Raw genomic sequence first — 27,478 nt, 5'->3', positions numbered from 1 at the left:
GTGAAAACTAATTACTACTTTCTGTTAAACTAACTGGACAAATATTCATTTTCTTTTAGGAGCTGCTCCAGGAGGAGACCCGCCAGAAACTAAACCTCAGCAGTCGTATACGCCAGTTAGAAGAGGAGAAGAATGCTCTGCAGGAGCAGCAGGAGGAGGATGAGGAGGCACGCAAGAATCTGGACAAACAGATGCTGACTCTACAGGCTCAGGTAGGACAGATGGTCAGCAATGTTTAAGTCATATTTTTGTTTATTCTTTTCTGAATATGTCCTGTTTTCTGTTTGTAGCTGTCAGAGAGTAAGAAGAAGCTAGAGGATGATGTTGGAACAATCGAGGGCCTGGAGGAGACGAAGAAGAAGCTGCAGAAGGACATGGAGCTGTCCAGCCAGCGTCTGGAAGAGAAGACCATCGCTTTTGAAAAGATGGAGAAGACAAAGACCCGTCTGCAACAGGAGCTGGATGATCTAACTGTAGACTTGGATCACCAGAGACAGATCGTCTCCAACCTGGAGAAGAAGCAGAAGAAGTTTGACCAGGTGAGTACACACAGATATATTGTTTAGAAAACAAGTGAGTTTGTAAATTTGTCTTCAATATATTTTTAAATATTACTATTGAATCCTCTAGTTTTATAGGTTAAATAGATTTAATTAATTTCCTCAAATTACCGTCTTCACAAATTACAAAGATAATTTTCATAAAATTCCAATCTGATCCTCTGTAGATGCTGGCTGAGGAGAAGAGCATCTCAGCTCGTTATGCTGAGGAACGTGACCGTGCTGAAGCTGAGGCCAGAGAGAAGGAGACCAAAGCTCTGTCCATGACCAGAGCTTTGGACGAGGCACTGGAGGCCAAAGAAGAGCTGGAGAGGGTTAACAAGCAGCTGCGTGCCGAAATGGAAGATCTAATGAGTTCAAAGGATGACGTGGGCAAGAATGTGAGTGTTGGGATCAATACAGTACATATGAAAAAAAATCTGCCACAGAATTTTTCTTTCTTTCTCCTTCCATCCTCTCTTCCTAAACCCTCATCTCTCTTTCACCAATCACCCTCTGTGTATCTCCTCCCTATCAGGTCCATGAGCTGGAGAAATCCAAGCGTACTCTGGAGCAGCAGCTGGAAGAGATGAAGACTCAGTTGGAGGAGCTGGAGGACGAGCTGCAGGCCACAGAGGACGCCAAGCTGCGTCTGGAGGTCAACATGCAGGCCATGAAGGCTCAGTACGAGAGAGACCTTCAAGGCCGCGATGACCAGAACGATGAAAAGAAGAGAGCGCTGGTCAAGCAGGTGCAGGATAACACTTAAAAAAGTAAAGTCATGATGGAAGAATATCCTATACATCCCACAACACTAATATCTTGTTCTGGCTGCTCCCCTCAGGTGCGAGAGATGGAAGCAGAGTTGGAGGATGAGAGGAAGCAGAGAGGTCTGGCTGTAGCTGCTAAAAAGAAACTGGAGATGGATTTGAAGGATATAGAGGGTCATATAGAAGGAGCCAACAAGGCTCGAGATGAAGCCATCAAACAGCTGCGCAAGTTACAGGTATGGATTTGATACATATGTTTGAATCAGTTACGCTTCATATTTCATCCTCCATTCATACCTTTCCCATTCTAAGCACAACAGTAAGCAGCCATTCTCAGCAATATGTTGTCTCCTTCAGGCCCAAATGAAGGACTACCAGCGGGAGTTGGAAGACGCCCGAGCTTCTAGAGATGATATTTTTGCCATGTCCAAGGAAAATGAGAAGAAACTCAAGAGCCTTGAGGCTGAGATTGTGCAGCTACATGAGGTACAGGACTTCTTCAAAAAACCAGCCTGATGCATGGTGGAGCTGGAGCTATTTAGGGTTGTAGGGTGTTGATTTATGGCAGCTGGGCTTTTGTATGTACTGTATACTCTACAGTCTTAACTCATGATAAAGCATTGTATGGTTCACTCTCAACGTTCGATGACACACAAGTGAAGTGCTGATAACCTGTGTTTCACCTTTAACCTTTCCCCTGTCTCTCTGTCCTGCTCTCTCTCTTTGCAGGACCTGGCAGCATCTGAGAGAGGCCGGCGCCATGCAGAGCAGGAACGGGATGAGCTGCAAGATGAAATCTCCAACAGCACCTCTGGAAAGTAAGTTACACACACATTTGGTTCTGCAGGGAGGATTAGTAGCCACTTTTAAGATGCTCCTCTCAGCCAGGACATACAGTATTTATATGGTCTTCTCTTTCAACAGAAGATTATTGAAGTGACATTTTGATGACATAATTCTCTTACTTTTCATGCTTCAGGTCTGCTCTGATGGATGAGAAGAGGAGGCTGGAGGCTCGTATTGCCCAACTGGAGGAGGAGCTGGAAGAGGAGCAGGGTAACATGGAGCTACTCAACGACCGCTTCAGAAAGACAACCATGCAGGTGTGGTGTGGTGTTATATTGACATAGTACTGTGTTCATACTTTTTTACCATCTTTGTTCATCCCTATTTTCATCTGACTAATATAAAGTATAAAAAAGATTAAAGTCAAATCATAAATAACATGAGGTTCATACACGATACTCTCTCTATCCTCCTCTCTCTGTTACCTGCTCCCCCTCTCGCTCTTCCTTCCTCCTCCCAGGTGGACACACTGACTACAGAGCTGAGTGCGGAACGCAGCACAGGCCAGAAGAGTGAGAATGCTCGCCAGCAATTGGAGCGTCAAAACAAGGAGCTGCGGGCCAAGCTGGGAGAGCTGGAGGGTTCGGTGAAGAGCAGGTTTAAGGCCTCCATCGCTGCCCTGGAGGCCAAGATAGCACAGCTGGAGGAACAGCTGGAGCAGGAGGCTAAGTGAGAATGATTACACTCTCCTCCTCGCTTAAATGAATGAACATTATTTGTAGAGCAAACCCTGTTACTATGAGATCAAAATTTAGTCAAAAATAATTGTCTAAAACACATTGATAGGTTTACCTACGTTGCTCCTTTTCTCTAACCTTCACCTGTTCTTCACTGCAGGGAGCGAGCAACGGCCAACAAGATTGTGAGAAGGACCGAGAAGAAGCTGAAAGAAATCTGCATGCAGGTGGAGGATGAGCGCCGCCATGCCGACCAGTTTAAAGAACAAGTACGTCTGTCTCTGCTGATATGAACACTGCTGTAATTAGCTGTTTTCAAGCATCTCTTTCTACAATCTAGACCAGAAAGCAACCCTGCAGCCCTAAATGCCGGCCTGCGCACCCATTTTAAATTTCTCGCTATTGTTTTTTTGTTTTTCTGTGTTTGTGTGTGTAAAGGTGGAAAAGACTAACTCCCGCATGAAGCAGCTGAAACGTCAGCTGGAGGAGGCTGAAGAGGAGGCAACAAGAGCCAATGCCTCACGCAGGAAACTGCAGAGAGAGCTGGATGACGCCACCGAGGCCAGCGAGGGTCTGAGCCGTGAGGTGCACACACTCAAGAACCGCCTCAGGTACGGTGAAACAGACAAAAGCATCCACTACTGTCACTTATAGTAAAGCAACTGCTAAATAGGTAACAAATAAAGAGATATAGTCTACCCACACAGGTGTTTTCACTTTTTTCTTATTAGCTTCCTTGTTAAGATTGTGTGTGAGTTTGATGGAGAAATGAGTAGCTAACATTTTACCTTTGAACATATGTTGGCTTAATGAATGAGGGACAATTATCAGATATTCATCTTTTCCCTCTTAGCTTATTTTCTTACTTTGGCCTCCGGTGTCAACACCCTCTCTTTACCTCTACACCTCTTCCTCCTTCAGGCGCGGCGGCCCCATCAGCTTCTCCTCCAGTCGCTCAGGCAGACGTCCGCTGCAGGTGGAGGGAACTTCCTCCTTGGACCTCCTGTCCGATGATGAGCTGGAAAACAAGATCACTGACAACAATGCCAACGAGACACCAGCGCCCCAGCCAGAGTAGAAGAGAAAAAGCCTTAACTTTTGCTCTCCCATCTACGCATCACCTCTCAGCCCCACCGGAAAAACACAGACACTTCCAGCTTCAATAGGGACTCTCTTGTTGCCCCTCTGGCTACTTCAGCACTTAAAATCCCTCGTAGCTCCTGTCTGAATAGATCAGTTCTCTCCAAACCACATGCTGCATGATCTAAGCAAGAATACCTAAAACACCATATTCCTGACCTTACTTCTCAACCCTAAACCTTAGCAGACACCAGCAGTTGAACCCCACTTAAGCACTACTCTGCCTTACCCCTCCTTATCAAGCTGCAGGGCTGTTTAATAGCAACTTCCATTCAGTATAGATGACTTCACAAACCCCCCGTAGCTCTCTCTTTGTGCACACATTAGAAATAAGCAAACCTTTCCTGATGGAGTTCATCCACCTGCTCATAATGCAGTGAGTGCACACGTGTCTGGATGAACATGATAATTATCCTCAGTTGGACCAGTATTTAGCTGTTTAAAACGCTTCCGAATGCTAAAATAACAGCATTGCAATATCTGAAAGGAACAAATTATGATGAAAGCAAACAACCTTCTGACTTTATTTTTTCATCAATCTACAACATATTCATCGTATGAATCAGTTTAGTTATGTTAGTTGAACTGTAACTGAATAGTATTTTTCCACTCCTATGCTAGGATTGTTTGCTTGCATATGAATATAGAAATGTGACTGTATTCTGCCTTGTTGCCTCAGTGCTATGAAACATTGCTCTCTTGACCAGTATTGGATTCTCAGATGTTTGACAGTAGGTCAGTGTCGACTTGTAATTATTTGGCGTGAGTGCTGTGAAGGCAGCAATCGCTCATGTTCTCTTGTTTTCTTCTTCTTCTTCTGTGCCTTTTTCCGCTTACTCAAAACTCAAAACACATGTACGCCACATATACTGTTCATATACTGAAACATGCGTAATTTTGTGAAGGTCAATGTATTTTCATAAAATATTCATAAATTTGCATATGAAATGAGATGTTAGTGGGAAAACTGATTTTCTTCGCTTGGATGTTACAACAGTGATTCATACTGTATGTGAAACCGTGCGGGATTCTGTGTAGATGGGTGCTACGACTTTTCTTATTGATAACTTTTATACTTTTTGAGTTATTAAGATTTAAAAACAATCCAATAGACCGACTGTATTTATATCTCTGCTGTTGTATACAGTTTAAAAAAAAACCTCCATTCATATCTCAATATGCTCAGTATTATACATTGATAAACTGTACCTATGCTCATTATGTACAGTTTATGAATTAGTAGGGGTTATATAATGCATTAAAGTCTATGGAGCCCAATTCACTTCCATTGTATTTATAACTCACCTGTGAACAGTACAAACTCCAGTCAAAATTCCAAATGCTGCGGATTAGACAGGATCAACTGTGCATCAGTCCGTGATGAGTCATCAACCACTTCAGTAGTAATGTCATACATTTTCAAAATCATTTGCAGAAAAATAACGCCTATCTGTATGACAGCAAACACACATTTTCTTGTCTGTGTGTGTGTGTGTGTGTGTGTGTGTTTGTAGAGTAAACTAAAATGCACAGGCAATAATTCCACTGAATTAAATTCAGATTGTGGAAACATAAAATCATGGCAATCTTAAATACCTGAATAAAATGAAAATCATTTGGTTGCTGTCGCTGGTCAAAGGATACACCACACTGTAGTGTTCATTTTGTCTTCGTGTCTCCATTCATTTGATCAAGAGTATTATTGTGTTACACCTACTGAACACAGAAACAGCTTGACCAATCGTGGCCAAAGAGGCTGTCAAAATGAATCAAAGACCCCAAATATTTCTGATATAAGGTGTTCACTTTCTCCAAAAGAATGCGTTATGCGCTCTGTCAGAGAGGAGATAAAGTGTCTCTAATGCGCCGAGTTGTGGAAACAACTTCTGTAATCCATCATGTGACTCATAGTAATAATCACTCCATAATGAAAAGAGACGTCTGTTGTGGAGTAGGAGAGACGGAGGCAGAGAAGGAGAGCCGCTCAACCAGAAGAACAAAACCTCCCTGACATACACCTCAAACTCCTCCGGTAAGTGTAACTGTAGCCTTGTAGCTGCTGGAAAACAATCATGAGTGACCTCAAGGTGAAGCAAGGTGGCGTTTATTTACATAATTTAGCTAGCAGCCTTTTTTTAAATGGTCTTATCCATGAAATTGGGAAGTAATGATGGAGCAAAAAGCTATGAGGATCAACAGACGTTCGTCTGTGCCACTTTTTACGCATACAGGCTACTTCATTGCACTGACCAGTTGTGTTATCTTGAGATGTGGTGTAACTATAAATATCAATTTAGTGGCACTTTGTCAAATATGAAACTTTTTTTCAACTGCTGCTGTGTTGCTCCTGCCTCTGTGGACGTCAACGTGCCTCGTAAAGCCGGAGGTGATGGTTCAGTGAAAATCATTTGTCATTATCTGCCAATTCCTTTTAGAGACAAAAACCAAACGGCAACAATGAACACAGTTAATTGTAGGTTTCAGCAAATTGCCCTACACAGTTGTGACCTGCAGTCTGACATCAAATATTCAAATGCAAATCGACCGGTGAATCACAGCCGGTGAAGCTGTCCTATAAATACGGACACAAACCATCCTGTTCTCCTCGCAGGGCCTGATACAGGTGCTTCCTGCGGAGCGGGAAAGAAAGAGACAAGACAAGGTTTTTTTGGAGGGAGAAGTGTAAAACCGTATGATGTCCGTTGTGGGCGCCCAGCCTTTCATCAAACCAATGCAGTCATCACCTTCCGTTTCGCCTATCCAGAGGAGACACACACTTCCCGCAAGCGAAGTCCGGCCGCTCAACACACAAGATGCCATAAGCGTCTTTGAAATCGAGCGGGAAGGTAAGAAACCCATCTTATCCGTCACATATTGAAGCAGAAATCCGCTCTGCTGGGCACAAATTCGCTCTGAAGTTTTGCTGAGTCAAAAGAAGCATTTCATCAACAAGAGAGTTTTGCGTAAAACCATTTGGCGCTTCGACAGATCTAATTCCCTTTCGCTCTTAATTTATTTGTCAGATATTCTTTTTATTTACCTTTTAAGGAGATTGTGTTAAATCTATATTCCTTCAGCAATACGTTTATTGGGCAGTTTGGGCCGCTTTAAGTGTGCGTAAAAGTAATACGAAACCATTTTTGCGCATGGACTCATTCTCTCTCTCTCTCTCTCTCTCTCTCTCTCTCTCTCTCTCTCTCTCTCTCTCTCTCTCTCTCTCTCTCTCTCTCTCTCTCTCTCTCTCTCTCTTTCTCTCTCTCTCAGCATTTATCTCAGTGTCAGGTGAGTGTCCCCTTCATCTGGATGAGGTGCGTCATTTCCTCACGCTGTGTCCGGAGCTGTCCATGGGCTGGTTTGAGGAAGGCCGCCTGGTGGCTTTCATCATCGGCTCTCTGTGGGACCAGGACAGGCTCACTACAGTAAGACATCCTGCATGTCTCCACCTTTCCAGTTCATCATTTAGCTACCTCTTAAAAACAAATTCATATATACACATAAGCAGTAATTATGACATCCAACCATGTGTTTTTAACTTTGCTCCAGGAAGCGCTGACTCTCCACAAGCCCTGTGGCTCCACCGTCCACATCCACGTGCTGGCTGTCCATCGCACTTTCAGGCAGCAGGGCAAAGGTCCTCTTCTCATGTGGCGTTACTTGCAGTATCTCCGCTGCCTGCCCAATGTGCGCCGAGCGGTACTGATGTGTGAAGACTTCCTCATCCCCTTCTACCGCAAGTCTGGCTTCAAGGTCCTGGGCCGCTGTGCCATCACCGTGGCCAACCTGACCTTCACAGAGATGTGGTACCCTATCAGCGGCCACGCGTACATGCGGCGCAACAGTGAAGCAATTCGTTTCCCTCAGCATCCCTTGACTGTGCCACTGACAAAGACTGACGAACATGTTGATGTATGACATGGTGGTTTCATCTTTTTTCACTGAGATGATATATCTGCACAGGTTGTCTTTAATTTAAAAGGCACAAAAAAATAAATAAATAAAAAATCAGTGTTTTACTCTTTGTAGGATGTTCACCACTTGGTGAGTATTTCAGGGTCTATTTTGTTGGATTTTTTCTCTTTTACTTAAACTCGTCAATCTATATTGTGTGAAGTTCTCCCATTGTGAGATTGTACAATAAAAACAAGAATGTACTATTCTGTGATGTAATGTATTACACGTAACCAAATTCACTTTGTTAGGCTATTCTGTGTATCGCTCACCTGTGAGAGGAGTACAACAACAACAACTCTGTATTATTATTAACTCTGTATTATTTAGGTGTTGCATTTGTAGTAGACATTTGGATTTGTGGCTGTAAGCTGTCTCCTGCTTAGCACCTTTCTGGGCTTCCCACAACTATGGACTGACGTCAGCGACTTTAGCCGCTCAACCGCAGCTCCTCCAGCTCTATTAGGGGGCTTTAGCTATTGCAAACGTCGGAGGATTTAGAAGAGGATCCACTCATCAGTTAGACTGCAGATCCAACGACCTTACTTAAATCAACATATATATTTTTTGGTTAGTGGGGAACAGCTGTTTCAGCTTGTGAAGCCAGATTTTGTATTGTGATTTTTATTTTAAAGTTAATTCTCCTTGGGGTCCTGTATCTGTTACAGTATCACAATTTCAATAAAAATGTTTTATACTGTTTTTTAAGATGGAAAAGATTTTGATTTGTTCACTTTTTTTTTTTTTTTTTTTTTTTTTTTTTTTTTACCAAAAGCTGACATTAACCAAAATAGGAGTGTTGTACATGCACTGACTGACATTTACTTCATTGATGTTTATCTAATAAAAGATTTACTTCAGATTTCAGCGAATACCTCATTATCACAATTATTCATAATGTGAGGTTCCTTAGCCTTCCTGTAGTATAGTGTCAATGTTTTATGCCAGTATCTTCAGCTGTGTCTGAACTGCACCACTGGAGACACAGTCCTGCCAGTGGGAAGCCTTATGCTCTTGAATGGAGCTTTAATCCATGACACAGTCACCGACTCACGTCTAATCCACTAACGTGCCAGGCTGAGCAGCTCCCTCTGCTCTCAAGGACAAACATGGCACTCAGTGGTCACCTCAAAAATGACCCAGAACTCCAATTAGCATCGGCACACAGTGAGCAGAGTGAAGGTCTGATACCAGTACTTCCAGCAGCAAATGTTTTGTCATAAGTGTTCGTCGTTCCAACCAAGAAAGAAACCTCAGCCTACCATGTGACAATGAAAATGATTTTTTTTTTTTCTAGCAGCAGAAATAGTTGCTCTCCATGGCAGAGGAAAGGAAACAGTTTTATGCATAAAAATGTACAGAGAAAAGGAATTTACAGGTTTTATATTTGTTTTCATGTAGCTGAATTCAGAGACAAATTAACAAATATATATTTTAAATCCATATCAATCTACATCAGTACAACCAGGCAGTGCTACTTTGTTATTTCACTGATTAACCATATTTTTTATGTTGCACACCTCTACTAGAGAGACAACCAAACATTCACTGTCAGACTAGGATCACGGGGCAATCAGGGGTATTGCTGTGAAGATTTTAGCACTGATAACAAGTTGACATTTGATCAGAACATCTCTGTAACTGCCAGAAAAGGCACACATCAAACATTGAACTTTGGAGAGGATAATGGTGATAAAGAATTTCTCCTCTAGAGAGGAAACTGCAGAATGAAGATGGCTTGCAGCATCGTTACTGTTTCAAGCTGATGTAGCCAGCTGGCATCTTTACACAGTTGGTTGTCAGTGAAGTCTGAGATTTACTGGAGTTTCTTCCTTCTGGCAGAACGTTTAGAGGAACAAAGAGCAAGAAAAATGGATTGAGGAGCCTTTTTAGTGTATAAAATTGCTTGACTTTGGTAAATGTACTTTATGATATTTAGAAGTCTGTTGGTGTTGTTTCTTTTAAGGCTGCTTATCAAGGCTTTCTATTAGCAATAATAAAGTCTGTCTGAAACCTGGCTGACCCAGAAATATTGTGGGTTTTTCCTTTTCCTGATATTGTTATTTTAGAGGGAAAATACAGAACAGCGCTCGCTGAATAAGAGTGCTGGTTTATATGTATTGGCAAGATTGCAGGGCAGGCATACAGAGGGCTTTGTCATTGTCATTTATAGAGTGAATAAGAGAGAAATGTGCAAATGCTGATTATCAGGGTTTAAACCATCAGTACCATCAGTGCAGCAGTCTAGTATTATGACAATAATAATCCAGCAAAACAAAAAGGAGCTGCCAATTATCATGTACATCACTCAGGCAATGGTCCAATCAGAGCAAATGTGCCATTTGTGTTTCTATGTACTGTATGTGATGTTGTCGTATTCTGGGTTATTTAGCAGGCTTTTCATTAGGAATGCATCCATCACACATGCACTTTGTGGCATCAGTGTCACTATTTAGGTCACTACACCAATGAGAAAAGCTTGTACACTTTGCTGTCAAAACTTGGACATTTGTTACAAAAAAAACTCACAGTAATAAGAGGACAATACTGTACACTGCACATTGGTTTTGTCATTACAGCATCATGCTGGCAAAGTACTTTAAGTGACATGACTAAACCATCAGAGGATATCCTTCATGCCCCCTCTAGACACAGAGTGGGGCCACCTCAGCCTCCAGACAGGCTCATGTGCAGTAATCCCACAAAGTCCTTCCAGTCACCAGGTAATCTGCCAGACAGACATCCCAGCAGAGAGGCGGCATACTCCCACATCAACACCATTTACTGCAACCTCCACCACTGGGTCAGATGGGGTCTTTCAGACAATCCCTCAAACTAATATCAATTTCTAATCCTTAACAGGAAAAGGAGATTTTAGACTTAAATTTACATTTTATGTGAGGCGCACTATTGATAGTCTGCATAGGGAGGCAAATCCAGAATCCAGAAAACCAAAAAAAGACCAGATAATTTGTGGATTTTCTCATTACACTTATTGGGCCAGATAAGCTAGATAAGTGTTAAGCATGCCTACTGATAAGGTGTTGAGCTATGGTATTACATAAAGAACAGCAGTTCCAATGTCTGCATTTGCCCTCACAACCTTTTATTAGATGCGTGCCTGATCCCTGTAGACCTGTGAGTTTGACCTTGTTAACCTCAACACACTACATGCTTGTATGTGAGTCATATTTAATCTGTATCCTTAATCCATAATTTCCAAGCATATGACTCACCAGGGTTTACCAGCATAGTATATTAAGTACAGCCATTTTGCGGAGATGCAGTTTCTAAAAGTGCTGCAGAAAAATCTTTTGATTGAACATGTTAATGCAGCATAATGTCAACCAGGAATACTTATAACTCATATATGAAAAAAGGAGGATTTAGGTCAAACCTGCAAAAATATGTCTAGTTACACAGTGCAACAGATTTATTTGAGTCATACATTAATCCACCAAAACCCCTGGAGGTTGGCTGTTCTTGAGATCCTGGACAGACTATGACTGGCACCAACAATCACACAGGGTCAAAGTCAAATCATGTGTAAAATTAATTCCCACATAAACCAAACCTCTCTGTCCTTTGTTCATGCAGTATGCTTTATTTGTACAGTAGATGATTCACTGTCTTGTGGAGCAAGTTGTTTATGGGAATGGGAAGATATGCATCATAAATTGTATATTTCCCATATTAATATTAAGAAGACTAAGTGTCTACAGCCATGCTAACAACTCTGTGAGGCTGTGCTTAGACACAATGGTGCTTTCAGCTAAATGCTAACATCAGTGTGATGTTAAGATTCTGATGTGTAGAGACGGCTCATATTCACCATCTTAGTTCACCATGTTAGGATGCTAACTTTAGCTAATTAGCACCAAACACAAAGTACAGCTGAGGCTGATGGGAATGTTGTTAGTTTTGTAAGTACTTAAATCAAATTGGACAAAGCAAGATGTAGACTTGATGGTACTAGACTAAAAGTCAGAGGCTGATCAAAGTTATCACAATTCATCCTGAGGGTGACATGAATGTCAGTACCAAACTTCATGACAATCTATCCAATAGTTGTTGAGACATTTCAAAACCACTTATATCAACCCAATGGTACTGCTACATGAAAAGTCAGAGGATCATCAAAGTATTTAGGACACATTGTCTGACTATGAATGTCTGTACAAAATTTCATGGCGATCCATCCAGCAATTGATGAGACATTTCGGTCAATTGACTGACCGACCTTCTTTACCATCCCTAAAACCACGCTGCTAGCATGGCTAAAAACCAGATGTCAGAATGAAGACAATCATTTGATAGTCAACATTGTTACATGTGTTGTGAATGCCCCAAACCTTGTCTACTGCATGAATTACATTGACTCAATTATATGCATGTGTTGTAATGATTTAAACGTTAATATTTCAAACAATAAGAAAAAAATGAGTGCATGGCTTGTGAAGTTTATTAGGCATTTATGCAGGATTTAGCTTGAGAATGCTGAAAAAAATAAACATACAAAAAAAAACATTACCCTCATTTTTACAGCAAACACAAAAATAGTACTGAAAAAGACAGATCCACGTGTGCAGTTTCACCCCAAAAGAAATTTTTTGCAGCGTTCAAATTGTGTATAAACATATCAATTTCCATTTTTTTCTTGACATGTGTCTGTTAGCATTATCATACACCCTTTAGCATATGACACATTTCAAACTGCACATCTAGACTTTGTTCTAAGAGGAATTAAACCGAAAGTTTGAGTATGATGGGGCATCTGTGGCATCGGTGGAGGCAGCAGGAAGCATCAGGAGCCCTGTGATGATGTCTCTCCTACACCGGTCCATTGCCTGCTTGTATGATATCTTCTCCTTTGTGATGGGGTCTACCAGCTCTTTTGTGTGGGAAGACACATCTATCAGGTTATTGGCTGTTGTGTTGTCAATGAGATTGGTGGCCAGAGCTTCTTGGACAGTGAGCCGGCCAGCTTTAGTGGGATCTACCAACCCACCAGTCAGGTACTGCGCCTCCATGTACCTCCTGGCATTTTCTTGGGGAATGTACCCTTTCTGTGCTGCCGTTCCCACTGCCAGACGCTCTTTGGTCACAGGATCCTCGACTCCAGTGAAGGCCTTCTGCGCATTCAGAAGCTTGTACATATGTGTTGAGTCAATGAGACCATTCTCAGCTGCCTTGTGGACAGAGAATTTGTCCTTTTTGGTGAAATCAACAATTCCACCTGAGGCTGCCTGTGCCTCTAGCAGCTTCAGAGCTGTGTCGGTATCTATGAGCTTGCGGGTCATGGCACTTCTCACAGACATACGGCTTTCAGTGGTGGTGTCAAAAATACCAGAGATTGGGAAGTGCTCATCACTTGCTGCACTGAGGTTGTCCAAACTACCACTATGGTGAGCGTTGAGACTGGTATAGGAGGACCTCAGAGAAGTTGGCATGGAGTTTAAGGGAGAGGCTTGGGTGGGTCTGGTGGGTGATCTTGGGGTATTTAATTGAGGAACATAGGGCTTTTTGGTTTCCCCTGCAACAAGGAGGGCAAATTCAGAAATGGGCATTTTCCCTTCCTTGTAACGGATCACATCATACTGGGTCAGGCGACCATCCTTGAGGGCATCCTTGACAGAGAACTGCTTCCCAGTCTTGCAATCCTGCAGAATTGTTGTATCCCCATCTGGACCAGTTGAAGTGATTTCCTCCCAGTCACACTCAAGCTCTGACAGGTGAATGTACTGGTTGCGATCAATTAGCCCTTGCAAGTAGGCATCATAGGGAGCCAAGTCTTTGCCAGTGTCCGGATCCAGGATGCTGATCCTTGTGGAAAGATTAGTCTCTCTGGTGTGAGTTTCAGACTGGTCGTCTTTCTTAATGCTGCCCTGCAGTTCAAGGATGAGCGTCTCTTTTTGGTGTATTTTGTCTTTTTCATTCAGGATGTCTTTCTCCAATCGTTGTATTTCAGAAGATGTCTTATGACTCCTCTGCCATGCAAGCTGGTTTCTCTCACTCATCAGCTTAGACTGTTGCTGGAAGGCTATGCTAATGTCCTGTCTTTCAGACTCTAGCATTTTGAGCTGTTTGAGGAGATCCTCCTTCTCTCTCTGCAGAGCATCTTTGTTGGTAATGAAAGACTTCTCCTTCTGAGAGGTCATAGACGTAGTTGTCTGGAGGTGGCTCATTTTGATGTTGATGCTCTGAAGGTTGTCTTCCTGGTCACGCCTGAGATTCCTTTCCTGCATGACTAGCTCTCTTAGATGTTCCCGTTCAGCCTCCACTGCTGGATCTTTCTCTACACGAACAACTTCTCTGTAAACAACCTTCTCAATTGACTTCTCCTTTTGCAGAATTTCCAACCTGAGTTTCAAGTTGCAGATTTCTCTCTCTAGACGACTGATATTGGTGCCCTCACTATCCATGTCAACACGAATACCTTCAGTGAGTTTCTCCAACTTCGGGTCTCTCTCCACTTTCAGGACTTCCTCAATGATGATCTTTTCCTCAACGGGTGGTGGAGAACTTTCCAGCTCAAGAATGCGAGATTTGATTTGCCTAAGCTCCGACTCTACTTGAATCTTCTTCTGGCGATCGTCCATCTGAGCCAGGGTATGCTCCTTTTCTTGAACCAGGGGTCTGAGCTGTCTAACCTCTAATTCAAGCTTTCTACGGGCTTTAACTTCTTCATCCAGGGACTTGTTCAACTTTTCATGCTCCAGGATCTGCTTGGGGTCCTTCTGAAGACGCACCACTTCCTGCATTACAATCTTCTCCTCTGGCTTCTGCCGTTCAAGAACAATGTGTTGGTTCTGAAGGTCAAAGAGATATTCCTCCACACTGCGGCGTTGTTGTATCTCTTCTCTAACATTCCTCCGAAGTCTGTCAGCCTCTTTCTCAATGAGAGGGTCATTCTCATACTTGATGACCTCTTTATTCACTAGCTTTGTCTCCACTTTGGATTTTTCAACTTTCAGCTCATCTCTTTCTTTGCGTAGATGAGTCAGCAGCTCTAGGATGGTGTCATAGTTGCCTTGCAGACGGGAGACTTGGTTGTTCAGCCTTTGTAATTCCCTGATGACCTCTGGGCTTTTCTCCTCCTTGATCACTTCCTGGGTTACCTCTTTGTACTCCACTTTGGGTTTCTGGGCACGCAGGGTAGTCAGAGTTGCCATCACTGTGTTGATTTCTTTCTCTAGATCGGTACGGTTTCGGCCAGACTCCTGCAGCTCTTTCCTCAGACGCACCAGTTCGACTTCTGTCTCAGGATCGACTCTGTAAATCTCATTGATGATCTCCTTGACCTCGACTTTAGGCTTGAGCTTCTCCAATTCACCATAACGTAGTTGTAATGTGGTCAGGTCCTTCATCAAGATAACGTTCTGATCTTTCTCGTCTTCCAAGGCCATACGTACCTTGTTTGAATCTTGGAGTGTTTCTAGATCTTGTTGTATTTGCTTCACCACCTTAGTGACTACCTTGGGTTGGATGGTGGGAATGACCCTCTCAAGAGTGTTTATCTGGCTCCTTGTGCTGAAAATGCTATCATTGAGGGACTTGCACCGGGATTCCTCCTCTGCAATGTCATTCTGGAACGTGAGAACAGCTTTCAGCATCTCTGGATCCTTTTCAAGCCTCACCACTTCCTTCTTCACAACCTTCTCCCTGATTTTTGGTTTCTGCTGAGCCAAAGTCGTAAGCTCAGTTTTCACATGAACGGTCTCTGTGTCTCTTGTTTTAAGCTCCAGTTGTATCCTCTGCATCTCATCTCTGATCTTGGCTGCTTCTTTTTCAAGCTGAGGGTCTCTCTCATATTCAGTCAGTATCTTGGTCACCAGTTTTGGTTCGACTTTGGTCAGCTGTGTTTCCAGTTTCATTACCTTCTCACTGATGATTTCTATGTCTGAATTGGTTCTTGACCTTTTCAATGATTCATCCTGGATCCTGTTTTTCAGGGACTGTAGTTCCTTCTCCAGTTTGGGGTCCCGGTAGTACTGCACCACCTCCTTCTCCTCCAACCTCTCCACTCCTCTCCTGCTTTTCAGAGACATGAACCTCTTCCGGTATGTTTCAAGGTCATTTTCAGCATGTAAGCGCCTGGTAATCTCCTCGTTCAGGTCTTTCTTCAGGCTGTCACTAACCTCCACGGTCTTCTTTTGGCTCTGTAGCTGCTGTTGCTGACTGACGACTACCTGACTTACTTTCTCTTCATTCTGCACATGAATAAAATAAAGAATACAACAATGATGAATTTGTGCACAACACCAAGAATTATTCTACCTTAGCATTGCTGTCGCTCATGTTATTTTCATTCCATCATAGCATACCCTGGCCATGATATTCTTTGCTGTCCCCAAGTGACTGAGTAGCTGGTCATTTTCTGCAGACACCTCAGAGAAAAGGTTCAGTAGATCTTTCTCCTGTAGTAGAAGCAGAAGGCAACATAAGTTTAAAAATTGAAGACAAAAAAGTCAAAATGTTAGAGAAAAAGAAGAGTCGTCTTAAAACAGTTGTCTATCACTGTACCTTTTTCTGTACAGCTTGAGCCATAGTTTGACGTTTCTTTAGAACTGGTTCATCGTCATTGTCGTCGTCATCATCAGTATCATCAGCATCATTCAGAGTGCCACGGTAAGTGTTTGACTTAACCTCATATTCCTAAATGGAAATACATTTGATACTGAAAGATTTAGTATTTGGGAGGTGCTAGTCTGCTCTATTTCAGTCACAAATGGTAAATGAAACTCACATTTAAGACATTCTGCAGATCACGTGAAAGAGCCTTGACTCGGTTTAAATCCCCTGATTTCTTCTCGATGTCCTCCATCACTTTCTAAACAAGGGACATTTTAATAATTACAACTGATAAGACAAAGCTGCTGAAACAGACTTGAGTTCGTTTGTTTGTAGATGTTGGAGACAAGTTAACAGGGTATGTAAAAGAAATACTTCCACTCACCTTCTGAGAGTTCTGCTTGGCCGTTATTTGTGCCACATCATCAGTAGGTTTGATCTTGTTATTGGGCAAATTGACCAAGAAGAAATCCAGTGATTGGACAGCATTCTGGAAGTCTTGGTTTTGATTGGTTGCTTTTTGTATGAGAGCAGACCTGAAGCAAAATATAAACAACACTAATCATCAATGACAAATCACAAAAACACACATACATACAAGTACAATAATGCCATATTTTTATTTTTCTCACCTTTCTTGGAGCTGATTGTTGACAGTTGTGTAACGGTTCTTCAGATGTTTCACCTTATTCTCCTGACGGCGGATGTCGGGGCAGTATTCGTTGAAACTCTGCTGCAAGGAGCTGCATGCTTGCTCTGTCAGGTCCAAGTCTTTGCCCAATTTATTCACCTCATCTTTCTTTGAGGCAACATTCTTATGCATTACCTGTTTGATGGCGTAAGGAGAAAGAACAGAGATAAATTTAAAAAAAAAACAAGTTTGGATCATATGAGCCTATCCTGATCTTTGTTAAAACTTTTTTGGTTGCATTATAAAGTATAACACCTGGAGCTGCTGGTTGCAACTGGGGAGGGCATTCTGTTGGTCAAGAATGGTGCCATCTTTAGCCAGTTTCTCCTCAAACCCAGAGACAGCGTCTTCCACATTCTGCATCTGCCTCTCTAGGAACATGGAGGCTATAGCTCTGGTGAAAGAAGGAAAGAGAAAAACAGGAGGTAATGATAAAAACTGGAAACTGAATCATTTGTCGAATGAAAAATGTTGTAACGTAGCTGATCTTCTCACTTTTTATTATAAAGATCAATGAGGGTGTTTATGTCATCGATCTTGTTGTCAGCAGCACTGAGTTTGATGGGCAGGGTAGAAGCGGTGGGTCCCAGGGGTTTCTTGGCCAGAATAGGGTCCATCTCTCTCTGGACCACAGACTTTTCAGACTCCAGCTTCTTTACTGTCAGAGCAGATTTCTGGAGGGCAAGTCATGTGGTGTTATTGATCACAACAAGTCAAATGTGAACATGCTAAGGACATTTAGAACATTAATAAGTTAATGAAACTGTAGCAGAGATCATATTATTAAAGCATGATGTTGCTCATGTTCACCTCGTTCTCTTGCTGCCTGTTCGTCAGGTCTTGTATTGGGTTACGGTTGTCTAGAGGGGTCCTCAGTCTGCTCAGGATTTCTTTTTTATTCTGATCCAGGGCATTGTTGATATTGTCAAATTTATTGGCTAGCTCTGCAGTTTTAGGATCTTCTGGGGCACTGGCTGCAGTGGCTGGGAAGAAGCAAAGACGACCACATTGAAATAGTGTTAGACAAGCCCAAACATTCCAGCAAAGACTCTTTTATGGTCTGAAAGTTATTGAAAAAAAGAGGCTGTTCTGTGAAAATGTTTTTCTTCTAACCTGCCTTCTGAGGGCGAACCACTTCCACAATGGGGTTTTTCAAGGAGGCCAATAGAGCAGATCTACGGCTCTTCAAGTCTGTAAGCTCTCTGTCCAGACTGAACACACACAGACACAACGTTTCATTTAAAATCATCAGTCAGGGGTTAAGCTTTGAATAATGGAGGGAACACATACCGAGGTGTTGAGTTTGTCACTTTATACCTGTTTACTTTCTCCAAGGCCTCAGTATTAGGCGGTGGGGTCATGAAACACGCACCAGGCAGGGTTTTGATCTTCCCAGTGCTGTTCTGAAGCTCCCACTTCTTACTATCCGAGTTGGACTTCAGGATTAGCTCCTCACCACGCCTCACTGTGTCCTAAAACAGACAGAGAAGATGATAAATTAAAGATGACGTTCCCAAGAATGTTTTCCAAAATTTTGTCACACTTGTCTTCTCTTACATTTTCATCTTCCCAGTCACACAGGGACACTACAGTAGTGTGTTTGGTGGGCTTGATTCGACGTAACTTCAGAGGCTTGACGTTGCTGCTGAGCTCCTTGAGGGCAGCTAAGCGCTGCTCATTCCTTTTCACTGCTGGTTCATCTCCCTGAAAGTATTACCAAATTAGTAAAAGTTACACAACTGATTTTGCTGATCCTATTTAAAGCAGGTTAGGGCTGCAAACTTTAAAAAGTGCAGCCAGACATCTTCAACAACCAGAGTCTTGCTCCGAGAAGCAGATTTACTGAGATAACTGGATGCTGAGTAAATCTGGTAAATGGACTCATCTAAAAAGATCTGTTCCGGATTTGACTTATGTACATGTAAATTCAATGTATAACACAATATGTATAATTGGAATGAGAGAAGTTTTAGCCTTTTATATGCATTTGTTGGAAAATTTGATCAAATATTACACCACTTCTTATTTTTTGCATTTATCAGGGGTGCAAACAACAAGAAAAAAGCTGACAATGATTTTGTTTCCAATCACTTTCCAAACATCTTCATTGTCTGCGCTGGTCAGTGTGGAACTAATTCTCCTTGTTATGTGTTTTCTCCAATGTTCCTCATCTACCAGCAGTGGACTTTCCTGCTCCAGCTCGGTGTTTTTTGTTTTGTTTTTTTCATTTCTTTGTTTCAGCTAATTTTGTCATTCATTCCTACTTATTGATTCCTATTTAAATATTATAAATATATTTGACTCTTCTAAATTTCACAGATAAATTGCTACAGGAGAAATAAAAGCTTTAACATGAATAAAATTAACTTTAAAAAAAATGTTCTCTAGAATGAGTAAAATGTAAGGATTTTATTAATGAACAATATAGCAAAACTAGTGTCCGATTGGCTCTTCCTGTCCTGAGTATACATTTGATCAATAATCTGATCCCTTAGGATGCTGCTCTAAGTGTCAGTAGCTTAATAAATGTGTCTTATTCCTCAAACTCAGTGAAAAACGTTTTTTACTTCTAAACTGGCTCCTCAGAGCATCCTGAAATTTAATTTGGTTAATAAATAAGGACCTTGATCAATAGGTCAGTGTTGAGGAGCAAAAGCTAGTCTTTGGGTTGATAATCAATGTATGACAAAGGGTTGTAAATCGTCTTTTAATATATTATAGCAATCTGCAGTATTGAAACCTACTGCAGGTTTCAACAACATGCTCACATAAAATCTGTAATCATGTATCAGGAAGATTTTTTTAAAACTTTTTTGCAACACCTAGAGAACTCAGAGTAATGTTTCTATACTTTTGTAGAGCTGCATAGCAACCATATCATCAGACAACACTTGTACCTCCAGTGCCATAAGGACCTCAGGGTTGCTCTTGGCAGACAAAGACTTTGGGTCCAGAGTGGATTTGAGTCTCTCCAGGGACTCTGACAGTGTCTCTGCATCCAGCTGGAACTGCAAAGAACAAACATTGTTGTTCTTAACAATGTGCTGAGGTGAACAGGAAGAAGAAATATTATTATAGTCAGTCATAGTGTGGCAGTCAGAGACCCTCTACCTTCTTGTAGTCTTCAATGTTGTCCAGGTGAACTTCCTGTGCTAGACACAAGTTGAGAAAGGCTTGCCACTCATTCTGCACGGCTTCTTTGTGTGCCTGACAAAACACAAAAAAATCACCTCAGTTCAGTTAAATTCGGTTCAATGTAATTTGATAGAAGTATAATTGATCATATTCTGTTTGATATGATTTCCATTTACTCAACCATAAGAAATCTTATGTCATAGACGTCTATTATGATTTATCACAGTCATTATACATTTCTAAAGTCTGACACAGATGTACCTTTATTGTTGGGCTGCAAGGGTGTTTCATTTCAACCAGACGGTCTCCTTCTGCCTGAAGCTGGTTGACCTCTTTCTCATGTGCTAGCAGTCCATTATTTTTGAATTTCTGCACACAAACAGAAATAACAAATAGGGATGTAGAAGACATAACATTGTGTTTCAAGTATTCAAATCAAATTCTCCCAGCAGCTAAGTAGTTACTATGTGCCGTACTGGTTACACCAGTTGGGTCCCTAGCTGTTACAACCGGCCAAGAGAGGATTAAGCTTGAGGGCAAGCTGACAAGTGAAGTTTCAATGTTATTTTTTAAACTGAGCACATCCCTCTGATCACAAGACAACACAGTAAACCAGGAAATTAAAAGAAGTCATCACATCTCACCAACTGGACACATGCACTACTTTGGGATCTACATGAAGTGTATCTCACCTCGTACTCCATGCGGATGCCTGGGGGGTCAGCCATCTGGTCACTCCAGTCTCTCTGGAGGATTCTCTCCTGCTGGCCTGACAGGTAGACCAGCTCCTTACTGCAGCTCTGCATGTACTCGTACAGAGAGGCTAGGTGGCTGCGCCTCTGCTGGGAGCTTTCCTGCAAAGCACACAAGATGCATTATACACATACGGTATACATATCCCTCTGAACATGACTGAACTCCATCCAACAGCACACATTGAAGCCTCAGACTCAATAAGTGAGAAAAACAACAACTCACAAGAAGTTTGTCATATTTCTCCTTGATGGCGGCGTACTCCTCCTATGAACAAAGAAGATGTAGAAACAGGAAAATGTTTTTACTCGGCTGCCACCTGAGAAACCAACATGATTCATCCTGCATGTGTTCTTGCAGAGTGTGTGCATGATGTATTGTGTTGTTACCTGTGAGGTGGTGGTGCTGGGATGCATCTGGGCGCTGTACGCTTCGATCTCCTGGTGCAGAATGTTATGTTCTGCAATCTGCTTCTCTACATCATTCAAGTTGAGGCCGTATACTTCTGCCTTTAACTGTTTCTGTAAAACACAACAGCTGTTAAACATGTGAACTTAACAAGCATGGGGAAGATGTTCAGTGACTAAAACTCAAGATTGACTTGAATATGTTTTGTGGTCAATGTTGCATCAACTTACCAGTTTTTCATCCAACACAGGATCCCAGTCGATCTTTTGTGTCAGCACCAGATCTTGCACCTGGTCATACAGTTCCCTGTAGGTCGCACAATCCCTAGACCAGCGGTCATGGAGATTTCTCACACTGAAAGTGAAAAGAATCAGACCCAGTCAGCAGTGAGAAGACGGGAGGAGAGCAGCAGAAAGGGAATGTGGAAATGATAGTTTGTTGCATATCTTGATGTTATGCAATGAGTTTCAGGTGCTGGCATGCGTGTGTTTGTATGTTTTCTTTTTGTGATGGTTCAGAAAAAAAACTCACTCTCTCTCTATCTCATTAGTCTGCGGGTGCTGCAGCTTCTTGGCCTTGTCCACATCCATGAAGAGATCCTTCAGCAGCCCCTCAGCCTCTGCCAGGTTCTCTGCATTCTCCTTCTGGTAGATCAGGGGTTGATTCTTCCCATCGCGCTCTGTGTCCTACACAGGAGCAAGAAGAGACTTAAAATTGTTGTTGTTGCATTAAAACCTTTTAGCTAAGCAGAACAGACTTGATTTATGTGGCTCTGAGCTTATCTAACTGATTATGAAAAAGCTTTTCAGGTGAAGTTTTGGTGTTTTTGAATTGATTTATAGTGTCTAATCTCTTTAAATTAGAAGCATAGTATGAATATGTGTACTGTATATACTTTATGCATGTGTGCAAGTGTGTCTCTTAGAGCTCAAATCTTCATAACAAAGCAAAAAAGGAGATTTTGCAAAAAGCATAGGTTCCAAAACAAAGCAAAACAGACTTTTGCACACTTTGTATTTTCACCATTAGTGGCAGCATGATGCTTCAGGTCAAAGAAAATGTCTAAGTTCCATTGCAGGGATTTCCTAAAGAAATCAAGTATGTGTTTTCAAGAATCAAGTTTATCATGGTAGCCGAGTGATACGTCTTCATTTTCGTGATCTGAGTGTGACCTCAGGTCTCCAGCTCTGGTGTGTGTGGACTTCTTACCAAATGCAGCAGCTCCTCACATTGCAGGATATTCCTCTCTACTTGGTCTGCATTCTTCTGCATGCGAGCAATCACCACAGCCAAGTCAGTAGCCTGGCTCCTGCGTAAAAAAGCACACCCAAGAGAAAGATGATGGTGAAAATCCTTCTGACCAATGACACAAATTGGAACTTGAGTCTTGAGATGTTTGTTTGCATGATTGGAGGATATTAACACATTAGGAAACACCTAGAAATGCAAGCAGGTACTCTTGTTACTTTGATTAAATTGCATGTTGTGTATTTGTTCTTAAATACATTCTAAAATCAAACAGAGCTGCTTTGCGCTTTTACCCGAGTAGTTTTGAAGACAAATAATGTTACTTGTGCTCTGTTACTGTGTCAGTCACTGCCTAAATGAGACATCAGACATGTGGAATGAGAGGACTCTATATCTGGTGTTTTACATGTGAACATAAAACCCACTGAAAGTCCGAACAAAGAAGATTCCTTCACTTGCTCAGCATAATTCTTCATCGGCATGTCACTCATGAACACTTTCTGTAGACGTGTTTGTGCTCTCAGGGTGTTTGTTCTGTCATTCCACCTTCTTACTCTGGCACACCCAGATCAGGACCCAGAGGATAGATTGGGTCCCCACACACCCTCATCCCCTCCCATTAAGTGGTCAGGAATGTAGTCTGTGTGTGACACAGACATTCCTCCTGAGACAAACCTGTCACACTGCACCATTCAGCCCTTATCAAATTAAATGTTGTTATTAAATTCCAGAGTAGAAATGACAGTTGTAGTAATTATGGCAGACATTATGGCTCGCACAGTAGTAGGCGGGGTGCTGGAAAAAGATTACTTTTTTTTATTGCTCCTTTACTCATTCAGGCGCTTATCTGTGCTGGAAATAGCCAAGTCCAACATGTGTTCATTCACTGCATCCCACATTGCAAACATAATGTCGCCATAATCATTAAAGGACAAGTTCACAGTTTTTCATGTCTGTCTTAAAACAACAGTCAGGCACCCAAATGAACAATGATTTTTGCTGTAATCATTCCTCCTGTTCATGCTGGACATTAAAAGATACTTTTCAAATGTGCTTCCAATGTAAGTGATAGGGGACAAAATCCACATTCTTCCTGTACAAGGAACAAAAATGTATTTAAAAGTTTATCTGAAACTGATATGACGCTTCAGCAGTCTGAGTTAGTCAAATAACACGGATATATTTCAAAGTTAGTCTTTTTAGTGCCAAAAAGTTTTTGTTACAATCCTTCCACTGCATCTCAACAGGAAAACAAAAAGAGGGAATTTTATTGTAAAAAGAAAATAACTTTGGAAGATATTCATCTGGATTCATATTGGCTTTAGATAAACTTTTAATTACATTTTTGAACAAAACACTGTGGATTTTGTTCTCCATCACTTACACTGAAAGCACATTTGAAAGGGATCTTGTAACAGCAAGCATGAACAGGAGGAATGATCACAGTAAGGAAAACCTGTTTCATTGTTCATTTGGGCACCTGACTGTTGTTTTAAGACAGACTTGAAAAATTGAGAACCTGTCCTTTAAGAAATTTTTCAAGTGTCATGCATGTGTTGTATACCAGAAGCAAAGTGACTGTATTTAGGCAACAGACTCACTCGCTTCCATTCAAGCTTGATCGTCACTGTGCTGTTTAAGACAAACAGACCAAGCAGCAGGAAGACCCTGCCCTGCCACTCCTTCAGCCCTTCCTGTCTTCTGTCACTCACAATCTCGAGTCTCTCAGTCGCACGGCACACCCCTTTGTGAGGGAGCACTCATGTATGTGTCCCCCCCGGGTGACAGCTCGCACCGCGAGGAATGTGGAGCAAACACTTGCTTAGTCACTTTTAGAGGAGCGGGGTTGAGGTTGCACAATTTCTACACATTTATCGCCATTAGGAATCTCATAAAAGACTCCTCTACTCAAACACTACTCACCTGCCCAACCACTGGTTCCTCTACACAGCAAAGACAACAAGTTACACATATAATATTTTCTCTGTTGACTTATCAACTTCATGAGTCAGAAATCCGGCTTATTGGCTGGCATTGCAAACAGATTTAGTCAGTCAGTAAACTTTGATGATACACCCCTTGGACAAAGACACAAACGTGCTGTGGTTCAGTACAGGTGTCAGGTGAGGTGACAAGAATCAGCAAAGTAAAATGGACTGTGATACTCAACATCTAAGAACAGTAACATGGTGGTATTATGAGAAAAAAAGACTGTGACATTACATGTTGGAGGGAGAGTTCATTCATTTAGCAAAGAATGAATGAAAGGCAGATATTTATATAGAATATAACAGTTGGATCATTGTTGCTTTCATATTGCACCTGAGTCCTGTGTTACACTTTGTCCAGAGAAATAAAACAGCTCCGTCCTGTGCAAACATTAACAGGATCATAGTACAAAAAATGCCCACATGCAGCATGAACCACATTTCAGGTCAGCCTGTCAGCGGAAAACAGTGTGAGGCAGCAACGGAGGAGAGGAGATGAGACAAGGAGACAGTAACATAACACTGGGAAACCTGACACACACACAAACACACACACACACACACACACACACACACACACACACACACACACACACACACACACACACACACAGACAGAGAGAGAGAGAGAGGAAACTGTCCAAACTCACTTGCTGATCTTTGCAGGACTGTTATCCTTATGCTTCGACATCTTGGGAGGCTGTTCAGGCCTGCGTCTGTAATCTGAGTCCGAGTGTGTTTCTTCCGACTCCTCACTCTCTTCTCTTACTCCTCTCTTCGTCTCCTGCGGCGTCTCCCCTCAGTTAAAGAACGTCCACCTGTTTCAGCTCCTCCCAGGCCAGCAGGTGTGTCGTCAGTAAAAGCAGCAGAGGAGCAGACCGGGCGGACCTGTTTCACACACACACTCCAGACGCTTCACAGGCCGTGAATTTATATTTCTAGGAGTTTTTCCTGCATGTGTTCATTCTTGTGATTTTTTACTTTCTAAGAAATGTGTTGTTTTTAAAAAAAAATGTGTGATCAGTAAACAGGTTATGAACCCTGAGGGAGCAATATGAAGCTCCTAATATCACACTTTAAGAGATAAAAGTTCAGATGAGAGTCTGAGAGTTTTTTTCCTTAGTTTTTGTCTTTCTCTACATAACTGGCTAGACATGGTCTATGAACCTGTTACAGCTGCAGCTCTGGTATCAGGTCCATGAAACACAAGACGTGACAGGACATTATAAAAGACTGACTGTTTCCACTTATACATACAATCATGGTGGAATGTAGCAGAACCAGTCACTCGATGGCTGAATATCAGATCATCATTACTACTTTACACATGACAGTAAATGTCTCATTTAGATTTGTATGTGCCGTATATCATTATTTATTAATATGAGCTATATAAAACTTGTCTCTCAGAGTTGTATAACTTGTTATCTAGTAGATTTGTATATGTACAGCATCAAAATACTAAGGTAGTTTTTACACCAGAAAGATGACACACTGTAACAATGTTAACCATCATAGAAATAAAGACAGATGGGGCACAGAAGATAATTGTGAAGTAGAAAAAGGTTTAACTTGTTTTTCAAAACTGGATATTTTCACATCTGATTTTTGCCTGATAGACTTCATGATTAAGAACTTGTTAATTTCCAAGTATCAGTGCTTATCAGACACACACCCTGTGGAATTACCTTTGATAGGAGTCAAGGTCTAGTTTGAGGAATGCTCATTTCTCTCTTCTGCCAAAAAAAACCACAGATAATAGAGACAGCAGAGATAGCATACATAACTACAAAACATGTGTGTTTGTTTTAGCAAAAATATGCTCTACTTTATTGTGTTTATGGGAGTTGGAAGCACCTCAGCTTGAAGAGTCAAACAATGCAACTTCATACTTCAGTGGGAAGAAATGAGTTCAGCATGCTGCTCCGTCTCATGCTTGCAGTAGGTGTGTCTGACGCACACCCAGAGCTGTTACTCCTTGAGCCAACACCTTCATACCTGCGGGGAGAGGGAGGAATGAAGGACAAGCAAGAAAAAGGTAAAAAGGAACCAAGATGACACTTGACAGTATGTGGACACAGTGGAGTGACGAGGTGCAGGGTTGTCTCACTTGGCCTTGATCTTTCTCATCAGCTGTACTCAAGTAAATATCATAAATATTCATCTTAGTCATTAACTGACATTAATATGTCAACATTTAGAGTGAGACATTTCTACTTTCTGTTACTTGTTTGGAAACAGAAAGTATCTACAGGTTAATATTTAAAAATCACACAAAGTACAGGTTAGACCTCATATATTGATAAGGTGTGTGTGTAGTTTAATGCAATCCAACACATTTCCAGCCACCAATCAAAATAAAATGACTATAGTTGATTTAACATTTCTCTGATACATTATAAGCTTCACAAAAGTAGTAAAGGTGTTCGTGTTATTGTGTCCACACCTACATTTCAATGGAGGACAGCCCACCTGTTTAAATTCCACATTGTGCAATTCACCTGAGATAAGCACAGTGTGTCCACCTCTTTTTTCCAACTGATGAATAAATCATTGATGACCTATAGTATGTTCTATGGCAAACACAGATGAGTTGTACTTTGTTCTCCGGTTTCACAATGTAAAGAAGATTTTTTTTTCTCCTGCAAACAGTTCATAAATATTTTTTATGCAAATGCTGCTGTCAACAGCAGGGTGTGGCTGTAACACATCAGGGTGAAAAAAGCAATTCTCTAACTCATAAAATAGTATTTACACAGAAAGC

At 41.7% G+C, this 27,478-nt stretch overlaps 3 protein-coding genes across 9 annotated transcripts in view; 2 read left to right on the top strand and 1 right to left on the bottom strand.

The window, feature by feature from the left end:
• LOC121883559 (myosin-10) overlaps positions 1-5,254 on the top strand; it is a 59,507-nt gene extending 54,253 nt beyond the window's left edge. For all 5 annotated transcript variants that reach the window (XM_042391866.1, XM_042391867.1, XM_042391868.1 and 2 more), the window contains 12 exons: positions 60-212; positions 291-539; positions 728-940; positions 1,078-1,290; positions 1,384-1,545; positions 1,667-1,795; positions 2,039-2,127; positions 2,289-2,412; positions 2,616-2,824; positions 2,993-3,101; positions 3,271-3,443; positions 3,754-5,254. In XM_042391866.1, the coding sequence (XP_042247800.1) occupies positions 60-212; positions 291-539; positions 728-940; positions 1,078-1,290; positions 1,384-1,545; positions 1,667-1,795; positions 2,039-2,127; positions 2,289-2,412; positions 2,616-2,824; positions 2,993-3,101; positions 3,271-3,443; positions 3,754-3,910 (1,980 nt within the window). In that variant the 3' untranslated portion in view covers positions 3,911-5,254. The remainder of the gene's footprint in view (positions 1-59; positions 213-290; positions 540-727; positions 941-1,077; positions 1,291-1,383; positions 1,546-1,666; positions 1,796-2,038; positions 2,128-2,288; positions 2,413-2,615; positions 2,825-2,992; positions 3,102-3,270; positions 3,444-3,753) is intronic.
• A 371-nt stretch (positions 5,255-5,625) lies between these two features.
• LOC121883562 (serotonin N-acetyltransferase-like) lies at positions 5,626-8,592 on the top strand. Of its 2 annotated transcripts, XM_042391870.1 has the most exons (4): positions 5,626-6,004; positions 6,584-6,818; positions 7,237-7,391; positions 7,516-8,592. In XM_042391870.1, the coding sequence occupies exons 2-4, from the start codon at positions 6,665-6,667 to the stop codon at positions 7,882-7,884; spliced, it is 678 nt and encodes a 225-aa protein (XP_042247804.1). In that variant the 5' UTR covers positions 5,626-6,004; positions 6,584-6,664; the 3' UTR covers positions 7,885-8,592. The 2 variants fall into 2 exon arrangements, with proteins under 2 accessions (XP_042247804.1, XP_042247807.1); XM_042391873.1 differs by lacking the exon at positions 5,626-6,004 and having other exon boundaries at positions 6,568-6,818.
• A 2,917-nt stretch (positions 8,593-11,509) lies between these two features.
• evplb (envoplakin b) lies at positions 11,510-26,789 on the bottom strand. 2 transcript variants are annotated; one of them, XM_042393949.1, is made up of 23 exons: positions 26,572-26,789; positions 25,365-26,450; positions 22,688-22,787; positions 22,010-22,164; positions 21,709-21,832; positions 21,460-21,591; positions 21,296-21,337; positions 21,010-21,171; positions 20,579-20,686; positions 20,294-20,389; positions 20,080-20,190; positions 18,740-18,886; positions 18,500-18,654; positions 18,296-18,393; positions 17,993-18,165; positions 17,678-17,856; positions 17,438-17,576; positions 17,124-17,317; positions 16,877-17,027; positions 16,667-16,750; positions 16,444-16,575; positions 16,245-16,337; positions 11,510-16,130 (listed from the first exon to the last, which is right to left on the bottom strand). In XM_042393949.1, exons 2-23 carry the CDS (start codon positions 25,403-25,405, stop codon positions 12,654-12,656), a joined length of 6,093 nt encoding a protein of 2,030 aa, XP_042249883.1. In that variant the 5' UTR covers positions 25,406-26,450; positions 26,572-26,789; the 3' UTR covers positions 11,510-12,653. The 2 variants fall into 2 exon arrangements, with proteins under 2 accessions (XP_042249883.1, XP_042249882.1); XM_042393948.1 differs by having other exon boundaries at positions 25,365-26,789.
• Positions 26,790-27,478: the final 689 nt, after the last annotated feature.

This window comes from Thunnus maccoyii, chromosome 18, assembly GCF_910596095.1.
Source record: "Thunnus maccoyii chromosome 18, fThuMac1.1, whole genome shotgun sequence".
Lineage (NCBI taxonomy): Eukaryota > Metazoa > Chordata > Actinopteri > Scombriformes > Scombridae > Thunnus > Thunnus maccoyii.
Note: the sequence above shows the minus strand (reverse complement) of the source record. Positions and strands in the feature narration are given on the sequence as shown.

Excerpts from the sequence above, each read along its gene's own strand:
- LOC121883562 (XM_042391870.1), top strand. The coding sequence starts at position 6,665 with ATGATGTCCGTTGTGGGCGCCCAGCCTTTCATCAAACCAATGCAGTCA. Across the intron at positions 6,819-7,236 it reads CTTTGAAATCGAGCGGGAAG|CATTTATCTCAGTGTCAGGT; the intron begins GTAAGAAACCCA and ends TCTCTCTCTCAG. Across the intron at positions 7,392-7,515 it reads ACCAGGACAGGCTCACTACA|GAAGCGCTGACTCTCCACAA; the intron begins GTAAGACATCCT and ends ACTTTGCTCCAG.
- evplb (XM_042393948.1), bottom strand. The coding sequence starts at position 25,405 with ATGTCGAAGCATAAGGATAACAGTCCTGCAAAGATCAGCAA. Across the intron at positions 22,788-25,364 it reads AGTCCTGCAAAGATCAGCAA|GAGCCAGGCTACTGACTTGG; the intron begins GTGAGTTTGGAC and ends TTTTTTACGCAG. Across the intron at positions 21,338-21,459 it reads CCAGCACCACCACCTCACAG|GAGGAGTACGCCGCCATCAA; the intron begins GTAACAACACAA and ends CTTTGTTCATAG.